General features: G+C 40.5%; 2 protein-coding genes across 7 annotated transcripts in view; both read right to left on the reverse strand.

Moving 5' to 3' along the window:
• Positions 1 to 3,027: 3,027 nt before the first annotated feature.
• Positions 3,028 to 6,132, reverse strand: LOC308119740 (homeodomain-interacting protein kinase 1-like). The gene is made up of 7 exons (XM_080479890.1): positions 5,937 to 6,132; positions 5,589 to 5,784; positions 5,322 to 5,504; positions 4,891 to 5,087; positions 4,687 to 4,810; positions 4,230 to 4,408; positions 3,028 to 4,141 (listed from the first exon to the last, which is right to left on the reverse strand). Exons 1-7 carry the CDS (start codon positions 5,996 to 5,998, stop codon positions 3,508 to 3,510), a joined length of 1,575 nt encoding a protein of 524 aa, XP_080336016.1. The 5' UTR covers positions 5,999 to 6,132; the 3' UTR covers positions 3,028 to 3,507.
• Positions 6,133 to 9,910: 3,778 nt separating this feature from the next.
• Positions 9,911 to 25,288, reverse strand: part of LOC308120236 (M1-specific T cell receptor beta chain-like) — a 44,606-nt gene continuing 29,228 nt past the window's right edge. For 4 of the 6 annotated variants that reach the window (XM_080480718.1, XM_080480717.1, XM_080480716.1 and 1 more), the window contains exons 3-7: positions 12,960 to 13,015; positions 11,612 to 11,953; positions 11,506 to 11,529; positions 10,389 to 10,495; positions 9,911 to 10,259 (exon numbers count right to left, since the gene is read on the reverse strand). In XM_080480718.1, the coding sequence (XP_080336844.1) occupies positions 10,239 to 10,259; positions 10,389 to 10,495; positions 11,506 to 11,529; positions 11,612 to 11,953; positions 12,960 to 13,015 (550 nt within the window). In that variant the 3' untranslated portion in view covers positions 9,911 to 10,238. Of the gene's footprint in view, positions 10,260 to 10,388; positions 10,496 to 11,505; positions 11,530 to 11,611; positions 11,954 to 12,959; positions 13,016 to 13,505; positions 13,564 to 14,496; positions 14,540 to 24,102; positions 24,405 to 24,504; positions 24,943 to 25,023; positions 25,075 to 25,288 lie in introns of those variants that run through there. The other 2 variants (XM_080480714.1, XM_080480713.1) reach the window with 2 other exon arrangements.

Consider the following 25,288-nt stretch of genomic DNA (forward strand, 5'->3'; position numbering starts at 1 on the left):
GATAGTTCTTCCTCCTGCACTGAGACAGTGACCTAGATATTTGACCTCTGGGCGACACCACTGCAGTTTACTTTTGCTGACCTTATGACCTTCTTCGTATAAGTGTAATCAGTCCCAACTGAAGTTTGGACAAGAGGTCCCGCCCCAGCAGATTTACAGGGCAATCTCGATAATACAGGACTGATGCCTGGGCCCTCAGGCCAGATGGATGGTCATCCACTATCTGTAGAGGCTTTGTAAGTCTTATCTTAGTTGTGGCTCCATTAGCTGCTCTTACATACACTGTTTCATTTGTTTGTACAAGGCCGGGTACTGAATCTTTTAACGTTGGGCGACACGCTCCCGTGTCACAGAGAAAAGTAATTTGTTTTCCATTACAAATTAACGTCATCTCAGGTAATTGGCGAGCAGAATACATTATTTCTTCAAAATTTAATTGTACCTCAGTGTTTATGTTCTCTGCGCTCATGATATCATAGAAATCTCCTTCATGTTCTGCCCCTGCATACAATGGAATAGGTTGATAACCATGTTGCTGTTGATATCTTATCAGTGCCTCATCAAATTCTTCTATCACTCTGTCACACTTCTAATTTTCCCTGTCTCGTCATACTTGCTGTCCCTTCATTCCACCTGGATTTGATCTCTTTGTGCAGTTTCTAGCTATGTGACCTAGCTCTCCACAAGTCCAACATCCATCTTCTCTACTTCCTGGTCGTCCTCTGCCTCTGCCTCTTTGTCCTCTGAATGGCTTACGCCCTCTTCCTCTGAACTTTCCCCTGGGGGGCCCTTAGTAAAACACTTCCTCTATCCCTCTCTCATCTTCCTGGTAATATGTTCCTTCAGCTGTCTGTCTCTCTGCTACTTGAATCCTCTTCTTTTGCTTTGTAACCTTTTCTGCGTGTAGCGCATGTGGTCTATATTGCTCCAGAGTTGCATTTCCCATCTCTATAAAGTGTTTATCCACCCAAAATCTAATTGAGTCTAGGGACCCTGCATGTAGAGCATTTTTCAGCTGTTGTTGATATGGTCCCTGCTGGTTATTGTCTGGTTGCAACCCACTGTGGATTCTAAAAATGTTGGTCATCCTGATCTGGTATTGTTCGAAAGTTTCATCCTCTCTCTGTTTAGTTCTCCCTATGACTGTATAATTTGCCCTTGGAGCAAACTGAGTTGTAGCTCTGTCTCGAAGATTGTTTACACGCTGTACTAAACCTCGTGCGTCGTGAGCCACGGCGTTTTCATCGTCATCAAAAGGATTCCAATCTCCCGCTATCTTATGCCAATCTATTCCTGTGACCGCCATCCACACCTGCTGAGTCTCTACTCCGTTTAAATGGTACGAGAGTTGTAAATTTGCCATATCCTCTAAAAAACGGACGAGATCCTCCTTGTAGCTTGTTATTCCTTCTACTGCCTTTTTAACATCCTCCTGTGTCCATGTCCTATACACTAACATGGTTGGGCCCTGGCCCTCTTGCCCTGCCATGGGATTTGCGAATTCAATCATGGGATATGAGTCTGCCTCAGGTGGATCGGAAGAAGTCTCAACATGTTTACTACTCTGCAGAGGATCTGAAGGATTTTGGCTCTGACTCCAGTCACATTTGTTTTTGGTCTTGCTTCTGGTTGTAGGAGGTGAAAACCTTGTTGGGGGTGTCTTTAAATCTGGATATATTGAGCGGACTGCACCCCCAGAGGGCGAGTCTGGATATGGTGGCGGAGCTGCTGGTGTTTCAGGGTTTTTAGGGCTTACTGATGAAGTTACCTCTTTGTCTTCACTGTCCTGCTCTTCCTCTCTCTGCTCCTGCCTTTGTCTCATTCTCCTAGCTCTGAGTACGTTAGACGGCACATATCCTGTTTGATCATCTTCTCTTTTATTTAGCATTAAATCTTGTTTTGCTTGTTTCTCTCTCTCCTTCTCTTTTCCTCCTTTTTTTTTTTTTTCCCTTGGTATCTTTTATTATCGAATCTCTGAGCTGGGTTATTTTCTGAGTATTGAGGCTCCCGTTGAACCCGTGTTTAGTTATCCTAAATGTCTAAATGTTTTGTCAGATCCGCATCCTGATTTTGAACAAATTTCCAATCTTTACATGTTAATGTTTCACGTGGTTTTGAACGTCCCTGTCCCATTTTGAATTAAATTTGGACAGACCGTACTACATAGGGTAGTCTATGGTTCCGCTTTATTACTTCTTCAACAGGGTAGTGGTTAATTTGTAACTGAACGTGGTAATTCTCGCTTCAACCCTCTCAGGTGGAGAATTCTTGCCTGTGCATCCACGTCAGCCCACTACTTACTTTCCTGTTGCTTTAAATGATGCCCGAAACCTAGTGGTTCTCAGTACATCCACACATTCATCATCATTCACACTTTTGGCGCAGGATTTCCGGAGACACAAGAACCGCGGACCCTGCCGTCCTTATACAACGAGTATTTCCCAGGCCCCGTTAACCTCAGTGTCTTTTTTTTTTTTATCTTTTGGCGCAGGATTTTCGGAGACACAAGAACCGCGGACCCTGCCGTCCTATACAACGAGTATTTTCCAGGCCCCGTTAACCTCAGTGTCTTTTTTTTATCTTTTGGCGCAGGATTTTCGGAGACACAAGAACCGCGGACCCTGCCGTCCTATACAACGAGTATTTTCCAGGCCCCGTTAACGTCAGTGTCTTTTTTTTTTATCTTTACCTATAAGTGCCTAGGATTATAGGGTTTTACTACTGCGCTGCATCCCTCTCAGGTCAGCCAGTCTTTTAAAAACAACCAACTTAACCTTGGTGCGGTTCTGTCTCGCTTCTGGATGCCGTCAGCCGTCGGACTCCGACAGCTGGGGAGACCACCAGTCCCGGAAAAGGAGCTTAGGTCTCACCTAGCGAGCCTGCCACGGCCGTGGTCTTTCTGCTGATCTCCGCGTCTGTCGGAATCCTCAGGCGTTGTTGGCATCCGGCTCGAAGGACCAATTTAAATGTCAGGTCCAACCTCTGAACATTTATTAATTCTGCAAGGAAGAACAGACACACAAGTTAAGATGGTTTTACTCGCGAGGAGAACGGACAGAGTGTTTCAGTTACAATCTCCAACCCGCTCTGAAAAACCTCTGCCGCCACCTCTCCTTTTATTAGGGTTCCTCTTATCTGATTTCAAGGCACTTCCCATCTGCAGACCACATTCCTCCTTACCATAAAAGATCACAGTGGAGAAATACAAGTCGTAATAGATGAGAAAGAATGTTGGTACAATGAATGTGATAACCTTTCGTAAGATTATTCCAACAGTGTGTGTGAATGTATGAGAGAGAGAGAAATCGTACCGCTACAAGTGTGCACCCTTGGTCACGATACTGACAAAAAAAGGGGAGAAACTGGCTTGTATGTGAGTGCAGTTTATTGCAGAGTAGGTAAGTTAGTGTGTGTCCGTGTGTGTGTGCGTTACGCGGCGGGTGCGCCGCGATATGTGCCACGTCAGCGCGCGTGATGGAGCCGCTCCATCACAAGACTATTCAATCCTCAAAAGAGCGTCACAGCATTATGACTTTGAAACCACAGAAGTGCTATGACAGTCACCACTACGTAGCTGGTATACAAAGAGACCTCGGGGGTGACGTTGTTCCGCCACGTCTCGGTTAACAGGGTCACACAGTGATCGGTTGTTTTCAGGAGCATTTCGTCCATCTTGATGAGAACAGACCAGACGATCTCGAGAAACCGATTCACGGGCGTTGGTTGCACCCCAGTAGGCAGGGTGGCGAGCTTCACCAGTTTCCGCTTCCGCTTACTTGGGTGCAACATGAGTCCACTGTTCTTAGGATTATGTAGGAACTCCAGTGCTATCAAAGATGTGTTGAAATCCCGCTGTGAGATGTTCTTCTCGGTGAAAAGTAGTTGGCGTCCACTGCCTGTGAAAAACGGTAATAATATGTCCAACTTGGCAAAAGCAAACAGTGCCAAAATAGCAAAAACTAAGAAAAGGAGATAGCGTTTTGTCAAGTTGTTGCTCCACTTCTTCTTTGTTCCTGGACGGTTGTCGACCGAATCAATCCTGGATTTCTTTGTAGGAATGCTTGTAGAGCATCCAGGAAAACCTTCTTCCTCCACGTTGCTCTTGTCACAGACCTTCATCAGCTCAGTCGACAATTTCAAGCTGGAAAATACCCAAACACTGAGTTCAGCAACTTATTCTATCAATAAATCTGTGTGGTGATACACCAAACATCACAGTGCACACTTACTAGTTGGGGTTGTTCATGTACTTAAGTTGGCTCATTGTAAAAAACGGATCTTCCAGCGCTTCTCCGGGTGTGATCCTCTGAGCAGGATCCATCTCGAACATCTTCGTCAACAAGTCAATAAAGACCATCCGGTCGCACTCCTCAGCTTCTTCACTTTCTCCTGCTGCTTCAGTAGGAACCTTAAAAGTACAAAAAACAAACAAACCCAAAAAGAATTCATTATGAACTGAGGGTACAACACAATGTTAGATTCGACCATTGAAACATAAAAGAACATCACTCGACACATTAAGTACAAGCACTGATTCGAATATCAGTCTTAGTCTTAAGCGCTCGATGAAAATCAACGTTAACTATTGTTACCATACAATGCTGGAAATCAATGACTATATACTGTAAACTATATCACCCCTAATCACAGAAATAAGTTGTGCTTTGCCCCAAATGCAAAACTCACCAAATTATACATGTTCTGTGCTGAGAACAGTGGAAAGCCCGTCATCATTTCTACAGCAACAGAACCTAATCCATACATGTCCGCTCTCTGGTCATACTCTATCCCCTCCAGCATTTCTGGAGCCCTGAAGAGGACAGAAACAAGATTATGATTATCAGCTTGTATTGTAGACTCAGGAGTCCCAGATGGACTTTGGTTACGTACTTGTACCCATAATCTTCCCAGATGTTACGCTTCACTTTTTCAGAGCTCCATGATGCAGGGCCAGTTGATGCAAAGCCAAAGCTGATCAATTTAATCCTGAGTGGCTGACGTAAGGGATCCACCATCATGATATGACTCGACTTGATGTCTGCGTGGACAATGTTTCTGGACCCTAGGAAGTTAAGAGCTTGAAGCAGCTGAAATAAAGGACGGGACAATATTGAAAATCACCAACATGTCAAATGTAATAATTCCAAATACTGAAGACTCATTGAAATCATGCATCACTAAAAGCAGCTGTCGACCCTACTCTGTAGGGGTTTACACTTTCTCTTGTCAGGATTTGGCGTTACAGCCGGGTTTGACTATGTAACCAACACATGCCACCGAGGAATGAAAACCTCCGCTAATATAAAGGACAAGAATATCACCTGGTACAGAATCGGGCGAATCTCCTTCATGGTGAGAGGCTTTTCCTTTACGTAGTCCTTAAGACTGACGTCAAGCTTCTCAAACTCCACACAGTATCGCCCGTCCAACATGAAGGCATCAGTCAAAGTCACGATGTTGAAGTCCTTTGAGCCTGCACCTTTCAAGATTTTAAGTATCTCCACCTGGAATCGAAAGAGATTCTATCAGTCAGATGTTGATCAATGGGTTTATACTGTTTGGTATATTAACTGCACTTTGAGCATTACCTCCTGTTTTGCAAACTTGATGCCGACAGTGTCTTCAAAAACTTTCAAAACCACCGTCTTTTTGGTGAGCTCCTTGTGACACTGAAAGACGACTCCAAATCTACAGCGGCACAACTCAGCCTCCACCTTGTAGTCTGAGGATAAGCTGGAGATGGTCGTTCCAACCAGGCTGTTCATGGTAGTAGATGAAGTTTTCCTGTTGAATTTGCACATATGAGAGTTAACTTGTGTGTGTACTCTGACTGATAAGTCCACATTCAGATACATTTCAAAATCAACCCCAATACTATTTTAAAGGGGTCATATTATGCTGAATTCACTGGAGATGGGTGATATATTGATACTTACACTGTATCGGGATTTTCCTGAAATTCCTCAAATATTGTTTCTATCGATCGAGCTTTGGGCATTATAATATTAGTTTTATATTTTCCTTATATAGGATGTTGAAAACTAAAATATTGCTCGTATTGATATAACTTTCTGCGTTAAAATCTTTGTATTAAGCGTTGCTACGTTTCACTGTTTCCTGTGTTTGTGCTTCCCGTACTCACCGCCTGCTCATATATATAGCAAGGCCCCGCCTTTTATCTTTGGCCTTTAATCTTTTGGCCTTTCAACTGCACTCACTTTCTGCTAACGTGTCATCTGCAAGCCTTTCAACTTCTAAGTTCTTTCATCACCTTGGAAACAAAACTTCAGAGCAAAACAAGTGACTTTTTTACCTTCGCCAACGAAATTTGGGCGACCAATAAAGTTGGCCAAGAAGGTTATGTTTTCATCTGCGTGTATTTATTTATTCCGAATAAATCCCACAAAATTGCAAAACTATTTCCCATCCAAAGCAGATGAGAGAGGCACTTGATGGAGATAAATGGAGATCAGTGTCTGTTGCCATGGAGACGCTCTATCAAAGGAGATCAGCACATGTTGCCATGGAGACGCTCCCTGCTCATTGCTAAGCTGTCTCACAACTATGTTTATGCACTCTACCAAGTGTAGTTCTAGTCTATTTATATGTACATATTCTATTTTCTTCAACCAAAAAATTTAAACAAACACAAACAACAACAAATAGAACCAACAGCAATTACAAACTGCAACAACAAACACAAACAACAACAACAAACTCAAACAACAATAAACACACATCAATAACAACAAGCACAAACAACAACAAATACAAACATAAACAACACACACAGACAACAACAACAACCGCAAACAACAACAAACACAAACAACGCGGTGAAACTGAGGCTGAGAACAAACGATTCTGAAACAAATATTTTCATTCAACAAACAGTTGAAAACTTTGTTTTCGATTTTTGTTTGTTTTTGTTTTTTTATTTCGTCAACAATAACTAAACGGCTGCTGAATACATGTGCAACAAGATACATGAGCGACTGAATGTCTCGGTCAGTAACTACATAAGTATGTAAATATATAACTTGGAATTAGATGAGTAAGTAACTATGCAAGTAAGTAAGTAAACCTGTTAGTAACTGAGTTAATAACTTTCTATGGTGACCATTAACTGTGTAATATGTAATTAGATGAGTTAGTAACTACGTGAATGGACAAGTGCGTAACTATATTAAAGGAAGTAAGTGATTATATAAGTAGGTGAGTAAGCAAATAGCCAAGTGTGTAATTATGTCAGTGAGGAAATTAGTAACCGCATAAGACGAGTAATAAAGTAAGCAAGTAACTGAATAAGTGAGTAGATAACTGAGTAAGTGACTATATTAGTCATTGGGTGAGTAACTTAGTGATTATATATCTAGTTGAATGAGTGATGAATAGAAGTGGGTGAATGAGTAAGAAGGTCACTGTGTGAGTAACTGAATAAATATTCGAGTTAGTGGGTTGATGAGTGAGTAATTACGTAAACAAATAAGTAAGTAAATACCTGAATAAGTAAGTAAACAGGTAATTTGCTGAGTTAGTATGAAACGTTCCATGAATGTTAGAGTAAGTGAATAAGTACCCAAAGAAGTAACGAAATGAGCAGTTACATAAGTAAATAAATGAATAACTACTCCATGTGGATAAGTAGTGAAGTAAGTATCTGAGTAACTGCATGCATCAAACTGTGAATGAGTATGACAATAACTATGTGAGTAACTGAATAAGTATCCGAGTTAGTGGGTTGATGAGTGAGTAATTACGTAAACAAGTAGGTAAGTAAAAACCTGACTTGGTAAGTAAATATCTAAGTTGCTGCTTGAGAAAGAACGAGACCGAGTAACTAAGTAAGTGAAAAAAAACTAAATGAGCAGGTACACAAGTAAATAAATGAGTAACTACTTTATATGGGTAAGTAGTGAAATATGTTTTTGAGTAACTACATAAATTAAACTGTAAGTAACTGAGTAAATATTCAACTAATTCAGTGAGTACGTAAAGGAGTAACTATGTAATGAAATAACTGAAAAATATCAGAGTAAGTAAGGAACTGAAATAATTGTTCATAGCTAAATGGGTGAAAAAGTCACTTTATAAATTGAGGATTGAGTAATAGAGTAAGTGTGTGTGTGTGTGTGTGTGTGTGTGTGTGTGTGTGTGTGTGTGTGTGTGTGTGTGTGTGTGTGTGTGTGTGTGTGTGTGTGTGTGTGTGTGTGTGTGTGTGTGTGTGTGTGTGTGTGTGTGTGTGTGTGTGTGTGTGTGTGTGTGTGTGTGCGCGTGTGCGACTGTCTCTTTAAGTGGGTGCTGCTGTGACAGTAATAAAGACTTCATGTGTCGATGTTTCACCCTCACCTTGCTTAGTTGCGTACGATTTATAGAACAAACAAACATTCTCACTCTGCATTCTCTCCCACTGCAGCAGCGGTTTTGCTTTTCTATTGCTTTCCTGCAGATTCCTGCACCAGATCAGAGCAAGCAGCTGCTCCAGGTTCACCTTCGAGTTGTTCGCTGCAGCTGCGCCGCCGCCGTTTTCTCGCCGCTCTGCGACCACATCCTCCCTCCTGCTCGCCTGCAGGGCGTCGCGCTGCGGTTTGCCTCCCGCCGTGCAACAGAGAGGCTGTTGCCGTGTGGTCGGATCTCATTCTCACATTTACCGACAGTGTTTTATATATGAAGTGGAACTTTCCCACCAGCAGTTTAACTCTTTCTAAGTCATTATAACGTCTTCATGGTTTAAAAGTAGTTATACGCACAACGTTACGTTCTCATCATACAATTTAGTCTCTTGCAAAGTTTGCAGTAAACCGGCAGTGTCAAACTCATTTTAGTTCAGGGGCCACATGCAGCCCGGTTTCATCTTGAACCAGTAAAATAGTCCCTTATTAACCTTTAAATGTAAAGTTTGAAGCTTTAGAGTATACATGATGAAAATGAAAAAACTAACAATGACCACAGAAAATAACCAATTTTAAAGAAACATCTGGTGCAAATGACAGTGAAATATCCAGACAACTTCTACTATAACTGTTGCATTGTGGGTGTTTTTACAAACTCACCCCGGCAGCACGGCTTCGAGGCGAATGCTGGTTTTCTATTTTTCATGGCAGCGTCTCTCCGATATCTCAGCTCGGGTCTCAGTGTTGTTTTTCTGTCGCTACTCTTTAGAATATTGCTTAAAAAAAAAAACCTGTTTTCTCTTAAATGTTTAAACTTTTCTAGGTAGTTTGGCCCGATTGGAGCCTACAGGGATTATTTATTCTTATTTTCATTTATAAAAAAAAGAAAAAAAATAACACAAATAAATCAAAATTTCAAGTTAAAAATGTTGAAAAAGTTTGTCTGTACATGTTTAATTCCTCCTGAACTAAAATACAATGAGTTGTTTATCAAGAAAACACAGTAAATATTAGATTTCACGTACATATGTTAGTTTGAACTGGACGTCTTCACTGGCAGTCTGTACAAGTGATGTTCTACCAGGTGCACTAACTGATGTTAGATGGTTTTTTTTGTTGTTGTTATTTTTAAATAAAAGATGCCCGACACTGTGGTTTGGCGCTATTTCAAGAAATTCGGTGAAAATAACACCTGTGTCTTTAATTAGGGCAGACATTTTCCTTCCTTTTGGTTTAGTTTTTTCTTCATTTTGATGTTTTGATAGTTGAAAAGAAAACAAAGAAAAATGCAAAACTTCTCAAACGGAACCACTTTTAGCTCTCCTGCATGTATTTATCGACTGATCAGGTGAGAGTCGCCCAACAAATCCTGTGACATTTATATTTGTTTGTTTGGAAAATGTGACGAGCAACATGAAGCAGAGACTTTCTCTCATCATGTGTGGGAGAAAGAAAACTTTGTTCTCAGAAATGAAGCAGAGAATGTCACTCGATCGTGGAAAGAAGCACACAAAGTGTTCAGAGTACTTGTCCGAAAAGGTCTGTTTATTAAGGGAACGGTTGAAAATCAAGCGGAAAGACATAAACAAAGGCGGTGATGAACAAGAAAGATTAAAGTTTCCCTCAAACCAGCGGCTGTTTGACTCATTTATACTGATACTTGAAGAGAAAAATCACTTCAGCCAAAAATCAATTAGGACAAATAGAATGTGAAAACCTTTGACTTATAAGTTGCGAGTGCAGAAATAACAGAGAAAACAACAAACCTTTTAATAATAACCTTATTATTATTACTTTTTTTACACACGAGTCGCTCTGCACTGACAGACGTCAGATCTTCTTTTCTCAGCGTTTCCTCTGCGAACTCTGCAACAAACACAGAACCGTGTCAGGAGGACAAGAAAGACTTTCTTCCGATGGGGGGGGGGGGGGAGACAGAAAGAAGACGTGACAATGGAAACATGCGAAAGGGTTTTCAGGTTAACAGCCACACACCTGAAGTTTCCACATGACGAACCCAACGAAGGCTGCGTAGGCGCAGCTCTTCACGATGAAGACGCAGTAGGACAGCTTGGCTGTCTGAGTGATCCTCAAATAGTTTTCTGCACAAGGAGAAGAAATTACAAACGGAGGAATGGAAATGAATTAGAAATATACAATGTAAGCTAAAGAGTCCAATGAATGAAAACAAATGTGTAGATAACTATACAATAATAATGAACATTAGTATTTATTTAGCTCCAATGACTTGGCAGACTGTTACACCGGATGTCTTTTCTGTCCAGGGACAAGATTTCACAACTCGTAGCTACAAAACCCTAGAAATGAGTTGAAATTCTCACTGGATGTCTTCATTCGTCTCTTAATAAACATTAAAGTACACGAGTATTCCGAAAAAAAAAGGGGTGGGCTGTACCGTTTTTAATATTGACTGTATTTTCTAAGGTTTTTTTTTCTATTGTTTTGTTTAGTTTGAGTGCAGCACTTTGGCTCCATGAAGGGTTTTTTAGAAATCTAGCAGTGTTTCACAGATGTTGCATTTTTCATGGTTTCCGTGGAGACGGGAGTCAGAGTGTTACAGAAAGGTTATATTTTCTACCGTTTCCATAGCGACTGAGTCAGAGTGTTACAGAAAAGTTGCATTTTCTACCGTTTCCATCTTGACGGAGTTTTAAAAGTTGCATTTTCCGTGCCTCCGAGCACCGCTGTCATGGAAACGCTTTTCACTTAAACGCGCTGTTGTGTCCACGGGGCCTAACGTTGCCTGTTCTGTAATTATTATCAACTAATTGCAGTTGTTTTGAAATAAAGGAGGAATACGACCATATATGGTCAATTGCCCCAATAAAGGATTGAAACTTAAACTTGTTGGCTACAAATATGCAGATCAAAGCATTTGGATATTATTTTAAATCATTTCAAATAGTTCAAAACTAGCAGAGTATTTCATGTTGTACTTGTGAGTATTTGTAACCTGTTACTTTCACTCTGGCAGGATGTTAGGAGGCTCTTTTGTTGTTTCTCCGTCTGATACTTTCTTAGTTTTTTTCGATTATGTGAAAGATAAATAAACGTGTAGAAACCGTGTATAGATACAAAACAAGGTATTTACCTCTCGTGTTTATTGTCGAGTTACCTGAAGGGAAAAGTAAAACAGATTAGAGAAGATATTTTCCAACAACAATTTAAAGATTTTGATCAGTTTTAAAGTAACAAACCTTCGACCCCTTGAATCTTTTCCGGAAAATCTTGGTAAATCTTCCCATCGAAGAATCTGACGACACACGTGAATTCATTCTGGGGGTTTTCCCAGATTTCTGCGCGCACGCTCAGCCTGCTGGTGATCCTATAGTGCTCTCCAACCAGCAGGGCGGCGCTGTCGGTCGCGATCTCGTCGCATTTTCCCGCGCTGCAATTCCAGGACACACTGACGTGATCCGGGTAGAAACCCGAGGCCAAACACACCAACGTCTTCTTCTTTTGCCCGTTTCTCCTCGCCCGCTCGCTCTTTAAGGAGTGAAGTATTTTCACTTTTGGAGGTGTGATCTCACGTCCTGTTTCTGCAAGAGATGAAACAGGAAGTCAGCCATCGCTGGTTCATCTATTTCCTTCATTGTACCTCTTTTTCCCCCATTTAAAATTTTTTCAATCAGTTTCTTCAGTTTGATGAGAACAAATATGGGGGAAAAGAAATAAGCGGAAACAACAAAAGCACCGCAAATGAACAGAGAGCGCTGAGGTAGACATACACAAGAAATACGGAGCTAAATAGAACAAAATAAAAAGATGATCGTGCACAGTGGCACATAAATAAAAGAAATGAAAAACATCCAGTGATTAATTGTGAGATATTATTTCTGAAGGAAATTAATTCCTTCCGATATTATTTCAAGAACAATCTAGAGAAGAGCCACTATAATACAAAAGGAGAAGTAGAGATGAAAGTTCTTAACTAAAAATCTATTTTTTGAGTGAAATTTTTTATTTTTTTTAGAATTAGTAGCTTTTTCTAAAGTAAAATATAGCTTCAAATAAGTTTATCATGCTATTTTTAAGATCTTAATATTCTAAACATCACGTTTTTTCCCTTGTTTTGAGAGGAGCCTTTTTCCCAGTGAATTCGGTGGTTTTCCATATCCTCCAAAATTAGGCTGATTTGGAGTTTAAAATCATGAGTCAGCTTTTCAGGAGGGATAAAAACTGAAATCTGCGATAAACTGCACGTCGACGACAGAGAGAAAATTAATTTCCCCCCCATATTGTTTCAGCATTACAAAGCATCAGTAAATTTTCCATTGAGTAAAGTAACGTTAAGTAGAATTTCTAAGGTAAAAATGATAGAAAATGTACGTTTTGGGTCCATTTTTCTGATTTGCAGTTTCAAGTTTCAACATATTTCACAGTATTTTACTGTAGACGATGGATGAATACAGTACATGCACATTCAAGTCAAAGCTAATGAAAACTAACCTGGATTTAACATATTTTGCCAACAAACAAATCATTTAGATTGACTGTACGCTTCTTTTTTTTAATTTAAACGTCTTATTTTCTCGTCTTTCTTACCCAGGACTGTGAGTTTGGTGCCGCTGCCAAAGTAAGCCGGGTCGTAGTTGTTCACACTGATTCACAGCTGCAGAAAAAAGCGTCTCAGGCTCGCAGCCGACAGACTCGACGCGCATGAATAAACAAAGAATAAACCCTTTTCTCACTTTCACCTCCTCAGATCTGCACTTTACTCTCATAAACTGATGGATTAAGCATTTTTATAGACCCAAAATCAATAAAAGTTGCAATAGTCATGAACACGCTTTGATTATTTATCCGTTTTTTCTTTGGATATCAGTCTTGTAAAATAGAATAATTGATGTCTTCTTACCCAAAACGGTGAGTTTAGTTCCGGCTCCAAAGTGAGCCTCAGACTGGAAGCTCACAGTAGTTAAAGAAGACGATAAGAACTGTGGGATTAATAATCCGGGCATGAAGCCAAAGGGGTTTTTATCGCCGCTTACAAGCAGCTTCAACCACAATTCTCACACTTTGCAAACCGTTTTAACACAAATAATTGATGTATGAAGCTCAAATCAGCAGGTTTAGTTGAAGTTTTCTCACCTAGAACTGTGAGTTTCGTTCCAGCTCCAAAGAAAGCTTCAGCGTAGGACCACAGAGGCTTTCTACTCTTACAAAAACACTTCCTCTTCACTTTTTTCTTTCTTTCTTTGCGTGTGTTCCTCTTTGAAAACACTCGTCTCTCAAACTGTCGTCCTCACAGCATCAGAGAAACACATTTTCAGACTAACATTTTCAAATTGGTGACTATTTATAGTAATAATTACAGGGTTGTTGTTAAATGTACTTCAATAGAAGTGTAGCAAATACTTTAGTCACGTGAATTTCCAAAATAAAACAAACTTAGAAGATAATCTGCACCTTTTAATCTACACCTTTAGTATTTTCCAGTTACTATTTTGCCTGGTTTAAAACATTTGTTTTGTTTTAGAAATATGTCGATTTTGCGTTTCCTCTTGTATTGATTTGATTTTGCCTCTTTTCTCGTGCTTATTTTAATCTGGATTTTATTGCCCTTACATTCGTGTTTCCTTTTTATTTTTTGTCCATCACTTATGAAACACTTTGAGTCGATTTAATATCTGAAAGTTGCAGGAAAGAAAAAAAAACAACACACCACCTTTTGAAGTGTGTGGAGAAGAGGGGAAGTTAAGAAGCCTGACGCTCGTTTCCTCTGCAGATAAAACCAACAGCCTGCGGTTTTTCTTCTGAATTGACAGTTTTACTCAACAATCGTCCTGCAAACGTTTCATATCGTTCAGAATCGGGTGTCTTTAGTGGATTATCTTAAGAAGGGATTTCAGTGTCTTTCTTACTTAAAGCATAAATACGAGGCAGTTTACATCACAACACATTAAACTATAAAAAACTACATTATTAGAGAAGATATTTGATTGAAAGCTTTTTTTTTTAATATAACTTTCCTTTTAGATAAATGTACCTCTCCTCTTTCTATTTAATCAATCATTTGGCCTAACCTTATATATCTGCTAATAAACAGTGTGCAGGAAGGAAAAGTGTGTTTCTTACCTACCGAGAACAGTGAGTTTTGTTCCTTGGCCGAAATAAGCTTCGTACTGACACAGAGTCTGAGCGTCGTAACAGAAAGTTAAACTATGTGGATCCCAACTGCAGTCCATTTGTGAGCGAACGGAGCCATTTGAAAGGACTTATTTTAAAGATTTGGAGTAATTTAGAGAGCTTACCTAAAACGGTTAACTTGGTTCCTCCACCGAAATAGGCTTCAGCAGCATTAGAGTCACAGTGCAGATGATCAGAACTCAAAACTGAACAACAATCTGCTTTTACTTCACTTTTTAAATAAATGCACTTGAAATAAAAACCAGCTCCAGCCTGCTGGAGTTCATTTCTAAAGTTATTTCTCCTAATAAGCAGGATTTAATGTGTTTTTCTGAACTCAGATGAAGAAACTACAACCTTTTTTGCACCTTTTTAGATTATTACGTCGATTTATGTAATGTTTGTTGTTGTACCTCCCAATATACGTCGTCTCCGGTACATTTCTATTCATTCCTAAGTATCACTTAATTCTGTTTGTGTTTTCCTCGTTCTTCAGTTCCGTCAACAGACCACCTGATGTAAACATTTACAGCTTCAATATGAAGAAAAACAAACCAACTTTGTGTTTTCAAAGTAATTAAGTGTGGAAATATACAAAGAGACGGACATATGAGGAGAAACGCTGCCTTGCTTACCGAGGACGCTCAGTTTGGTCCCGTGGCCGAAATAAGCTTCATAATTGACACAGAGTTTGATCCCCGGAGCAAAAAGCTCCGAGCAGAACTTCGGTACAGCTAAAGTCCTAAACTCTCATCCTGAGCAGAACATTTTACTGCATTTCTTCTGAATTCCCGCTGAGAATTCTCACAGACGATGTATAATTTACTCGTCTTACCTAAAACGGTGAGTTTAGTTCCTCCACCGAAGTGAGCTTCAGAAGAACCAGTGTCACAGTGCAGATGATCGGTGCTATAAAACCGCCCCAGGCACTTTTATTTTTGAAAACTTTTCCCACTTTTTAACACAAAAAAATGTATTACGGGCTCATCCACCGTTTTAACGCAGCATGACAAACCTACAAGACTGCCCGACTGTCTAAGTCGTACATTTTTTGATGAAATACCAGGAGTTTCTTACCTAAAACGGTGAGTTTAGTTCCCCCACCGAAGTGAGCTTCATAACCAGAGTCACAGTGTCGATGATCGATGCTCAAAACTCACAACTTCTGCATTTAACTGCTGATTATTGTCCGATATTCTCTAACTGGCACATCACGGTCTGGTTACTTTGATTTTACTTGTGTATAAATGGACATCTTGTTGAGTGGCTTAAATAATTGATGAAAAGCACTGAGCTGAACTTAAAGTATAAAGATATTCAGATTGTAATTTTATTTTTTACTAATTTTCACTCACCCAGGACGGTCAGTTTAGTTCCTTGTCCAAAGTACGCTTCGTTGGCGTTGTCACAGTGTCAGATTACTGAGCACGAAACCCCATTTTCAACCTGAATTAACTTTATAAACACCAAAATGACACTTTCTTCTATGTTTTTGCCTAAGATAAAGCTTCCAACCTTTATAAACACCTAATATTCACTTGAATTAGTCATTTATTCATTTTTTCCAAACAGACACTGAAGCCACTACAGAGCTTGAAACTGAGAAAAGTTTGTCCTGAAACGTCTGAGGGATGTTAGTTGATTAAAAATGCAGATTTTAAGTGACATATTTTCATAAAATGGCGAGTCTGGATCCTTTCAGGTCAGAGGAGGTCACAGTGTTCAGTCAGTTCAATATTTTAGCTTCAGTTTTTTTACATCAACGCTTAACTATTCCATTATTTTAAGTCCAGTTAAGTGCAGTGATGTGAGGTTTTTTTGAGATATTTACCCAAAACGGTCAGTTTCGTTCCTTTTCCAAAATAAGCTTCGTTGTTGTCACAGTGCAGGAATACCCATCATGAAACCTCCTTTTTTAAAATCTGGATTATCTTTGAAGACGCCATAAGTAGACTTTTTTTTTTTTCACGTTTTCACGTCTATAATGAAGCTTACATTCTTTAAGAAACCCCAGAAATGACTTTAAAAAGTCCGTTTTGTGTGTTTTAAAGGCGAGTTTCACACTGAGCGACACTATGGAGCGCACAACTGTTTTCTTGTATTTTTTTTGAAGAAAGACTTCACTGAAGCTTTAATGCTCCGAGTGACACTGTTAGATCCATAAAAAAAAATAGATATTGAATTGAGATATTTACCTAAAACTGTCAGTCTGGTTCCTTGCCCAAAGTATGCCGGTTCAGTGTAGGTCACAGTGTTCACACTCACTTCAATATTTCAGCTCTTTGATAACAAAAACAACCTTTTCCACCATTTTAACTTTAATGAAGTCTTGTGAAGTCGTGAGAGGATCAACTTACCCACGACTGTGAGTTTTGTTCCTTTTCCAAAGTAAGCTTCACTTCCAGTGGCACATCGAATTAGACCCCGACCAAAAAGTCCGAAAAGTTTCCGTGATCTTTCCGTTTGAAGATTTTGAAATAATCCACGGGGATGAAGACGCTTCAAACGTGCAGGCTGAGTTTTACAAAGTCACATTAGGAATTATATTTTAAGGGGAAATAAAGAAATCATCCCAAAGCTTTGAAAATGAATGAAAAAAGTAAAAAAAAACACATATTTTAAAGTAGATTTCAGTGTGTTTTTGCTTCCAAAGTGTCCCCGGGTCCTGCTCGGCGTCAGTCTGGGGATTTGTGCTGCTGCCCAGCGTCCCGTTGCGCCTGCAGCCGTCTGCACACTGGGCTTCACTGGCAGCAGGTTTTTGTACGGCGGCTCTATGGGGTTGTATCACCGTGGCCCCCTGTCCCCACGGTGAAAAAGCATCACACAAAAACTCCAGAGTGTTTGCTTCCCTCCGCCCTCCTGCCTCCGTATCTCAGCCTCCATCTGAGAGCGGCTGTGCAGCTGACGGAGGCCTGAACCCCGCCGCCGCCGCCGCCGCCGCTATTTCTGTGACTGCTAAGAAAAGAAAAGTGTTTGTGTTTGTTTGTCGCCGCTCGCAGGAAGCGACGCCTCTGCTGGTCACAGCGTTTCATCCAATCAGACTGATGTGACCGATGACGCTGCCGATCGTGTCTCCTGATGTTCGGTGTTTCATCAGGTTGGAAAAGACAAATCAAATCTTACAGCTGTACTTATTAAACATTGCGCTTTTAAAAATAATGGCTTGTGACATGGGATGTGTGTTATTTGTAGGGATTAGAGGTTTTGTGTCTTGCTTTATCTCTGGAGGTCGTTGGTCTTGTTTGTTTTTGTAATGAAGCCACACACACACACACACACACACACACACACACACACACACACAAACACACACACACACACACACACACACACACACACACACACACACACACACACACACACACACACACACACACACACACACACACACACACACACAGCAGAGAACAAGACACTATAAACATGGGAGAACACGGACATTCTCGTGGACAGACCACCAAGTTGGATTGTTATTATGGTGACTGTCAAAATAAAAGTCCCAGGAGAATATGGACTGGGAGTCATGACACGATGGAAGAAACATTGTTCTGATTGTCTCTACTGAGCATGTGCAGAAGAACTAGTCACGACACCTACAGTCCACATTGTTGTCCAGCGTTTCAGAAAAGTTCCACTTTGGGAGCTGTTCTCAAAAAGTAGAATTTTCAGTGGCACCGACAGTTTTGCGTTTCCACTTTCATGTTTTCACCGTCAGATAAAGCTGGACGACCAAACGACACACTGAACAGGAGGCGTCATTACAGGTGAGATTATTTCAACAGACTTCAGGACGAAATTACATAAAGTCTGAACCTGCAGACTAAAAAGAATCACTGATATTACAATTTAAAGCATATAACTAGAAAGCAGAACTCTTCTGCGTTTTAATAATTTCTTATAATGATTAGAAAATAAACCATTTGGATGTTCACTGTTCAGCCAGAACATTCTACCTTGTGTGAGTCTGAAGACACCCTGGTTGTAGTCCCACATGAACCCTGTAGAGGGCAGTGTGTGATAACCTCACATGCTTTTATCCTCACACAGAATTAAACAATATAAGAAAGGTTGACACAGGTGAGACACCGTTGAAATGGATATGAGAAAATAACAATGGAAACACCTGCTGACTTATTTATCTGGACGATGGAAACACATCTTTTATTTAAAAACCTGCTATGCTTTCTAGATTTGCTTATAGTATTTAACTTATTTTAAGACAACATGGCTGTATGCTGCCCATATCAGTAAAACATATTGACCTTTTCCATCCTCATCTCATTTCCACTGTTTTCTCCTCCAGTTGTTGTTTAGCTGCTGACGCTCAGTGACACATTGTGCTTGGCCCGATGCGCAGTAATAAACAGCTGCGTCTCCGACGACTAGGGATGGGAATCGAAAACCGATTCTGATCAATCAGAATCGTACACCTTATATGTGTTCGATTCTTCTTAACGATTCATTTCCCAGCACGACGTCAAGTCGCGTTGCGGTACGTTGCATGACGTCACACTCTGCGACGCAGAGCTCCTCCAACCAGGAGAAAACATGGAGGAAGAAGGTCTAAAGTGGGAGACGATAAACGACTAAATAATACGATACGTTAATAAATGTTCACTCACCACATCCTGAATCCACAGAGTCCACAGCCTCTCGCCTCACAGCCACAAGGTCCAAGTTAAAAAAAAAAAAAATAGACATATGCTAGTAGATCTTCAATAGATGTGTGAGCCCATAGACGTTTTTTAAAAAAAATTATATTAGTATTAGGAATATTTTTAAAAAGGAGAATTAACAGGTAGATTACTAGGGGTGGGAATTGCTAAGATTTTTTTTTTTTTTTATCAATTCTTCTAACAATTCTTGAGTATTGTTTTGAGGGGGAAAAAAAGTAGTTTTACAGTATTCTGCAGAAGATTTTTTCCTAAGATGAAACTTGAATTATAATTTTTCCTTTAAAAAAGAACAGTCAAATGTGTATTTGCCTTCATTGGATGCCCCCTGGAATTTACACTTTTTCAAATTTTGCGCTGTTGACAAGTTAACCCTCTCTGGGAGGTCGGAGACTGGAGAGGAATGAGGAAGTGACGTAGCAGGAGGAACGAGTTCTCTCCGTCTGCAGGGAATGCTGTTTTCATATTGTGTTGATGCTTTTTGTGAGGCGATTTTCAACACAGAATGATCTAATACATAGACGTACAGTAGTAGACCTCGTGTAGATTGTGTATGTCTACACAGTAGACATACTCTAGTAGAGCGTTGTGACAACGAGGGGCTCACACAAGTGAAGATCTACTAGCATATGTCTACGCTGGCGGCTCGTTGGAGCAGACGTTCACTACACGGGACAGATTGACGGCAGAGTTCATTTATTAAAAGTCCCTCATTAGTAGGAGAGAACATGGAGAGAACACAGAGAGAACATGAAAACGCCACACTGAAAGACTCCTGCCGGGATTTGCACCGAGACCTTTTTTTTTTTTTTTTTTTTTTTTTTTTTTTTACTGGACCTTGTGGCTGTGAGGCGAGAGGCTGTGGACTCTGTGGATTCAGGACCTGGTGAGTGAACATTTATTAACGTATCGTATTATTTAGTCGTTTATCGTCTCCCACTTTAGACCTTCTTCCTCCATGTTTTCTCCTGGTTGGAGGAGCTCTGCGTCGCACTGTGTGACGTCATGCAACGTACCGCAACGCGACTTGACGTCGTGCTGGGAAGTGAATCGTCAAGAAGAATCGAACACATATAAGGTGTACGATTCTGATGGAATTGATCCATTGGAACCGGTTCTGAGTCAGAATCGGTTTTTGATTCCCATCCTTAGTTCTGATTAAAGGAATAATAATTCTTTATTTTTTAGCTCAGTTTATTATCATTGGTTGGTTCCTATTTTCGTTTGTTGTTTATTACCTCAATGTTTGTTTGTTTATTCATTGTTCGGTTGTTTTTTTCAGTTGTAAGTTGTTTTTTGTTGTTATTTGTTTGTTCATCAGTTGGTTTATTGGTTAGTCGGTTGCTTCCTATTTTGGTTTGTTTATTTGTTGAATGGTTTAGTTGTTTGTTCCTTTTTTCGGTTTGTTAGTTTGTTGGTTGGTTTGTTCAGTTGATGATTTGTTTGTTGTTTAATTGGTTAGTAACTTGTTTCTTTGTTTAATTGCTTGTTGTTTAGTTTGTTCTGTTCATTTGTTGGTCGGTTGGTTAGTATGTTTATTTGTTTGTTGGATTATTAGTTCATTCAGTTTGTTAGTTTGTTTACTGTTTTTTTTTCTTCTTTTGCCAGATTGTTGGTTGGTTTGTTTGTTCATCAGCTGATTGGTTAGATTATCAGTTTATTCATTTGTTGGCTGGTTGGTTCATTTATTGACTTGTCATCGTTTGGCAGTTTATTTTGTTAGTTTTTTTGATTTGTTGAATTATTTGTCGGTTTGTTTTACTCCTTTGTTTCGAATAGTTCATGTGTTGTTGTTGTTTTTTTTAACTTATTTGTAGTTGGAATGACATAAACCCACAGTTCAGTGACACATATTGATAGTGAAGCAGCACCTGCTCACTTATCTGCACATCAGCTTTGTGGTGAGACTTTTAATAAACTAATAAACATGCAGGGTTCATTATATATGTTTTCTATATACATACATATATGTAAATATATATATATATATATATATGACTTGTTGGGCCACAAGTTGGCGCAGTTTGTTCTTGTAATGAAGCCACACACACGTAGCAGAGAACAATACGCTATAAACATTAACAAAACGGACAGAGGGCAAAGTTAAATTATTATTACGGTGACTGTCAAAATAAAAGTACCAAGTCCCAGGAGAATATGGACTGGGAGTCATGACACCACGGAGGAAACATTCTTCTATCTACTGAGCATGTGCAGAAGAACTACTCATCACGGCTGTGGTGTTCATGTGCAGCGGCGGCGTTTCCAACGTCTGCATGGAACATTTTCAGAAAGTTGCATTTTCCTCGGTTTTCATGGAGACGGGAGTCGAGGGTGTTTTCTAAAAGTCGTGTTTTCTGTGGCTCCGAGTGCCATTGTCGCGTGAACGCACTCACACATCACAACGAAAGTTTTCCATTTTCACTTGAAAACGTGTGAAAGAGTGATGAGATTTTCAGTTCATCTTTATTTATATCACTCCACAAACAACAGTCCTTCTTTGGCGCTTTTAACAGAGAGAAACCCAACAACAAGTTTCTCTTGATTTATTTTTATATTATTACTGTTATTCATTTATTTATTTATTTCAGAGGAAAACTTTGTTGTTGTTTTTCTTTTTTCCTTTAATTCGTACCTTGATATACGAAATAAACATTTCACTACCACTACTACAAGTATAGGTATCATGGTATTTGTGACGTGTTACCTCTTACTTCTATAGTTATAGTCACAATATAGATTGATTTTTCTAGATTGGACTATTGTGCCTCCACTTGATATTGGCTTAGGGGAAAGAAAAACAGGAGTTCCCTCCTGTGTATCGCCTGTGGGTTTATTTGTACGACTTCCTGGTCTGTGTGAGTCAGCGTGCCTGGCAGCGCAGTAATACGTGCCGCTGTCGTTGACAAGCAACTCGGCGATTCGAATAGAGAAGTAGGTTTTGTCCGTGTTGAAGAGCGACTCAAAGCGACCCGGCCTTTCATTGTACTCCTTCGTGAGGAACTCCATCGGCGCTCCGTGGCGGGTTTGTCGGTACCAGAGCATGGTGTAGCTGCTCAGGCTGGACCCGGAGCCCAGCCAGCAGTCCAGCTTCAGGTCGCCTCCCGCCTCAGGGGTTTGACCTCCAGACTGAAGAACCGTCACGCTCACACCTGCAGCACACAGAAAGGTTTCACCGCCTGGAATCGGCTCACGGAGTGGAAGCATCTGGAGACGTGAATAAGACCCTCACCTGAGTGGAGAAGAAGGGAGAAGTACAGCAGTTTGAGCGGCATGTTCCTCATACGAGCCGTGAGCCGATGAGCGACGACAACCTCCCTCTTCTTGGAAGAACATGAAGTCACATGATCACGTCAGGATGTGAGGACAGAAGAGAGTCTGTAGACGGTCAGAGCCGCAAGAATCTCGCTTCACAATGTTGGAGATGTAATCCAATTCTCTTCACTCTTCATGGGATACCAAATGGCTTTAACCATTAACATATTCATTGGCCCGTTCACACAACATTTTCAAGACAAATTTGTTTCTGTCGCATCAGACAGACACAAGGTAATTCACAGTGTTTTACAAAACATAAAGGAAATCCATTGAAACAAAGCGATTAAGAATCGCAAGGGATTAAAGTTATGAAATATGTTGAAACAAAGGGATTAAAACAAAAACAGCATAAAAAGAATACATAAAAAATAACTTTATTAGGATAAAGGTAGAAAAGAAAAGAAGAAGAGAAAAATCAATTGTTTGCATCTCGTAAAACCCCAAACAACCTCCTTTTTTTTTCAAAGTGAAAATTGAAAACTTTTGGGGACATGGGGGGGGGGGGGGGGGGGGGGGGATATGGGGGGTGGGTGGGGGTGGAGGGGGGAGGGGGTTGCTGCCACTGTACATTCACACCAAGGTCTTATTAAATAGTTGTTCTGCACATGCTCAGTAGAGACAATCAGAACAATGTTTCCTCCATCGTGTCATGACTCCCAGTCCATATTCTCCTGGGACTTTTATTTTGACAGTCACCATAATAACAATCCAACTTGGTGGTCTGTCCACGAGAATGTCTGTGTTGTGTGTTAATGTTCAGAGCTCATTGTTCTCTGCTGTACGCGTGTATGTGTGTGTGCTTTCATTACAAAAACAACCAACAGTGCCAACTAGTGGCTCAACATGAAAACGACTTCATTTTCAGCCTTTCTGCCGCGTCCATGTAAACGGACATCTTTTTTAAAACGTTGCCATGTAATTATTATTATTATTATTATTATTATTATTATTATTATTATTATTATTATTATTATTATTATTATTATTATTATTATTATCAATAATATTATTATTAATAATAATATTATTAATAATAATATTATTATAATTATCATTATGTTTGATTATTTCTTTAATAATAAGAATGATAATATGTACTATTATTTTCTCACTATTAATGTGATTTTTAGGGAACGTTGTTTAATCCATAAGCACACCTATAGGAACCGATATTCCCTGTGTGTTGCACATACAGTCGGACAGTGTTTCAGTTCCGCAGTTCCAGAGCAACGACAGTCGATTAGCAGACGACTCGTATGTGAAGTTTTGTGGTAACAGAAGAACATTTATCAAGTTTGAAACCTCGAGGAAACCCACAGGAAGAACAAGCAAACCAGTTTGTTAACCTCTTCATCACTTTCCTTCTCTGTAATTATAATAATAATACTTGTAATTCTCAAAACTAATATCTCTCTGATAATTATCTTCTCATGAACAGTGTGTGTGTGTGTGTGTGTGTGTGTGTGTGTGTGTGTGTGTGTGTGTGTGTGTGTGTGTGTGTGTGTGTGTGTGTGTGTGTGGATGCTGGAACCAGTTTTTAGTCAGGGTTCCTCGTCAGACCACATCACTGTGTTACTGGCAGCGCAGAAATACACAGCCGAGTCCGTTTCGTTCGCTTTGGCGATGATCAGCCCGCCGCTTTCCACGTCTTGTCTGGTGATTTCAAAGCCAGTCTTGTACCGGTCCTCGTAGTCCGGCTCGTTGCCCTGGTAGCTGAGTCCGATTAAATTCAAACCAGCGCCCTGGGTTTGCTGGTACCAGAGCATCACGTACAAATCACTGTCGTCGTGTTTGCATTTAAAGTCCACTCTGTCATTCGTTTGGACTATTTTGGGGTGCGAGGGATCGAACGTCACGCTGCGGGCTTCGTCTGCGGGTGAAACGGTGTTAACAAAAAAAACAACCACCAAGGAAGCAGTTTATACACGAGTAATAATAATATAAATAAAGCAGTAAATATGTGAGTTTACATGACGGGAGCAGGACGAGGAGGAGTCCGATCAGAGCTGGAGACATCCTGCAGGCTGCAGCCAGAACCTGCAAACAGCAGAAGGTGTGATTGAGGGGAAACGGTTTTAGTGACGGGGCGTCGTCAGACCACAGCACTGTGTTTCTGGCAGCGCAGAAGTAGACAGCCGAGTGCGACGGCGCCGCTTTCTCAACGACCAGAGCTCCTTCCACCGCGCTCTTCCTCGTCAGCTTGAAGTGTTTTTCGAACTCGCCCTGGTAGCTCTGGCTGGTTTCGAACCCGTAGCCGATGAGAGTCATGGCGGCGCCGTCGCTCCTCTGCTGGTACCACAGCATTACAACCAGGCTGCTGTCGTCATGCCGACAGCTAATGTGGACTTCACCGTCCTCTTTCTCTATGAGTGGAGGAGACTGGTAGAACGTGACCGCGCTCACCTGGCCTGCGGAGGAGAAATCGGAGCGTTTAATAACTTAAGATCTCGACCGGTGGGGAAGTTCAGGATCAGATTTAAAGTTCTTACTCGTGACCCAGACGGAGAGGAAGACGATTGTTTGCACAGACATCATTGAACGCTGGTGAGGAAAACGTGCCGCATGTCAGAGGAGGAGGAGGAGGAGGAGGAGGAGGGTGAGGGTGTGATGGTGGAGTCATCCTCACGCCCTCATGGCGAAGGCCCCATGCCACGTGCTGTGGCGCCACCTGTTGGTTCATGCAGTCACTTTTGGACAATCATCACATAAAACACTGAATCAGAAACTTTCTCATGAGGGACAAACATTTTGCAC

The sequence above is a fragment of the Lipophrys pholis genome (assembly GCF_963383615.2).
Source record: "Lipophrys pholis genome assembly, chromosome: 14".
NCBI classification, from domain to species: Eukaryota; Metazoa; Chordata; class Actinopteri; order Blenniiformes; family Blenniidae; genus Lipophrys; species Lipophrys pholis.

Coding starts and splice junctions, on each gene's coding strand:
- LOC308119740 (XM_080479890.1), bottom strand. CDS start 5,998: ATGCCCAAAGCTCGATCGATAGAAACAATATTTGAGGAATTTCAGGAA. Junction 5,785..5,936: donor CAGGAAAATCCCGATACAGT/GTAAGTATCAAT, acceptor CAAATTCAACAG/GAAAACTTCATCTACTACCA. Junction 5,088..5,321: donor TTCGCCCGATTCTGTACCAG/GTGATATTCTTG, acceptor CCTTTATTTCAG/CTGCTTCAAGCTCTTAACTT.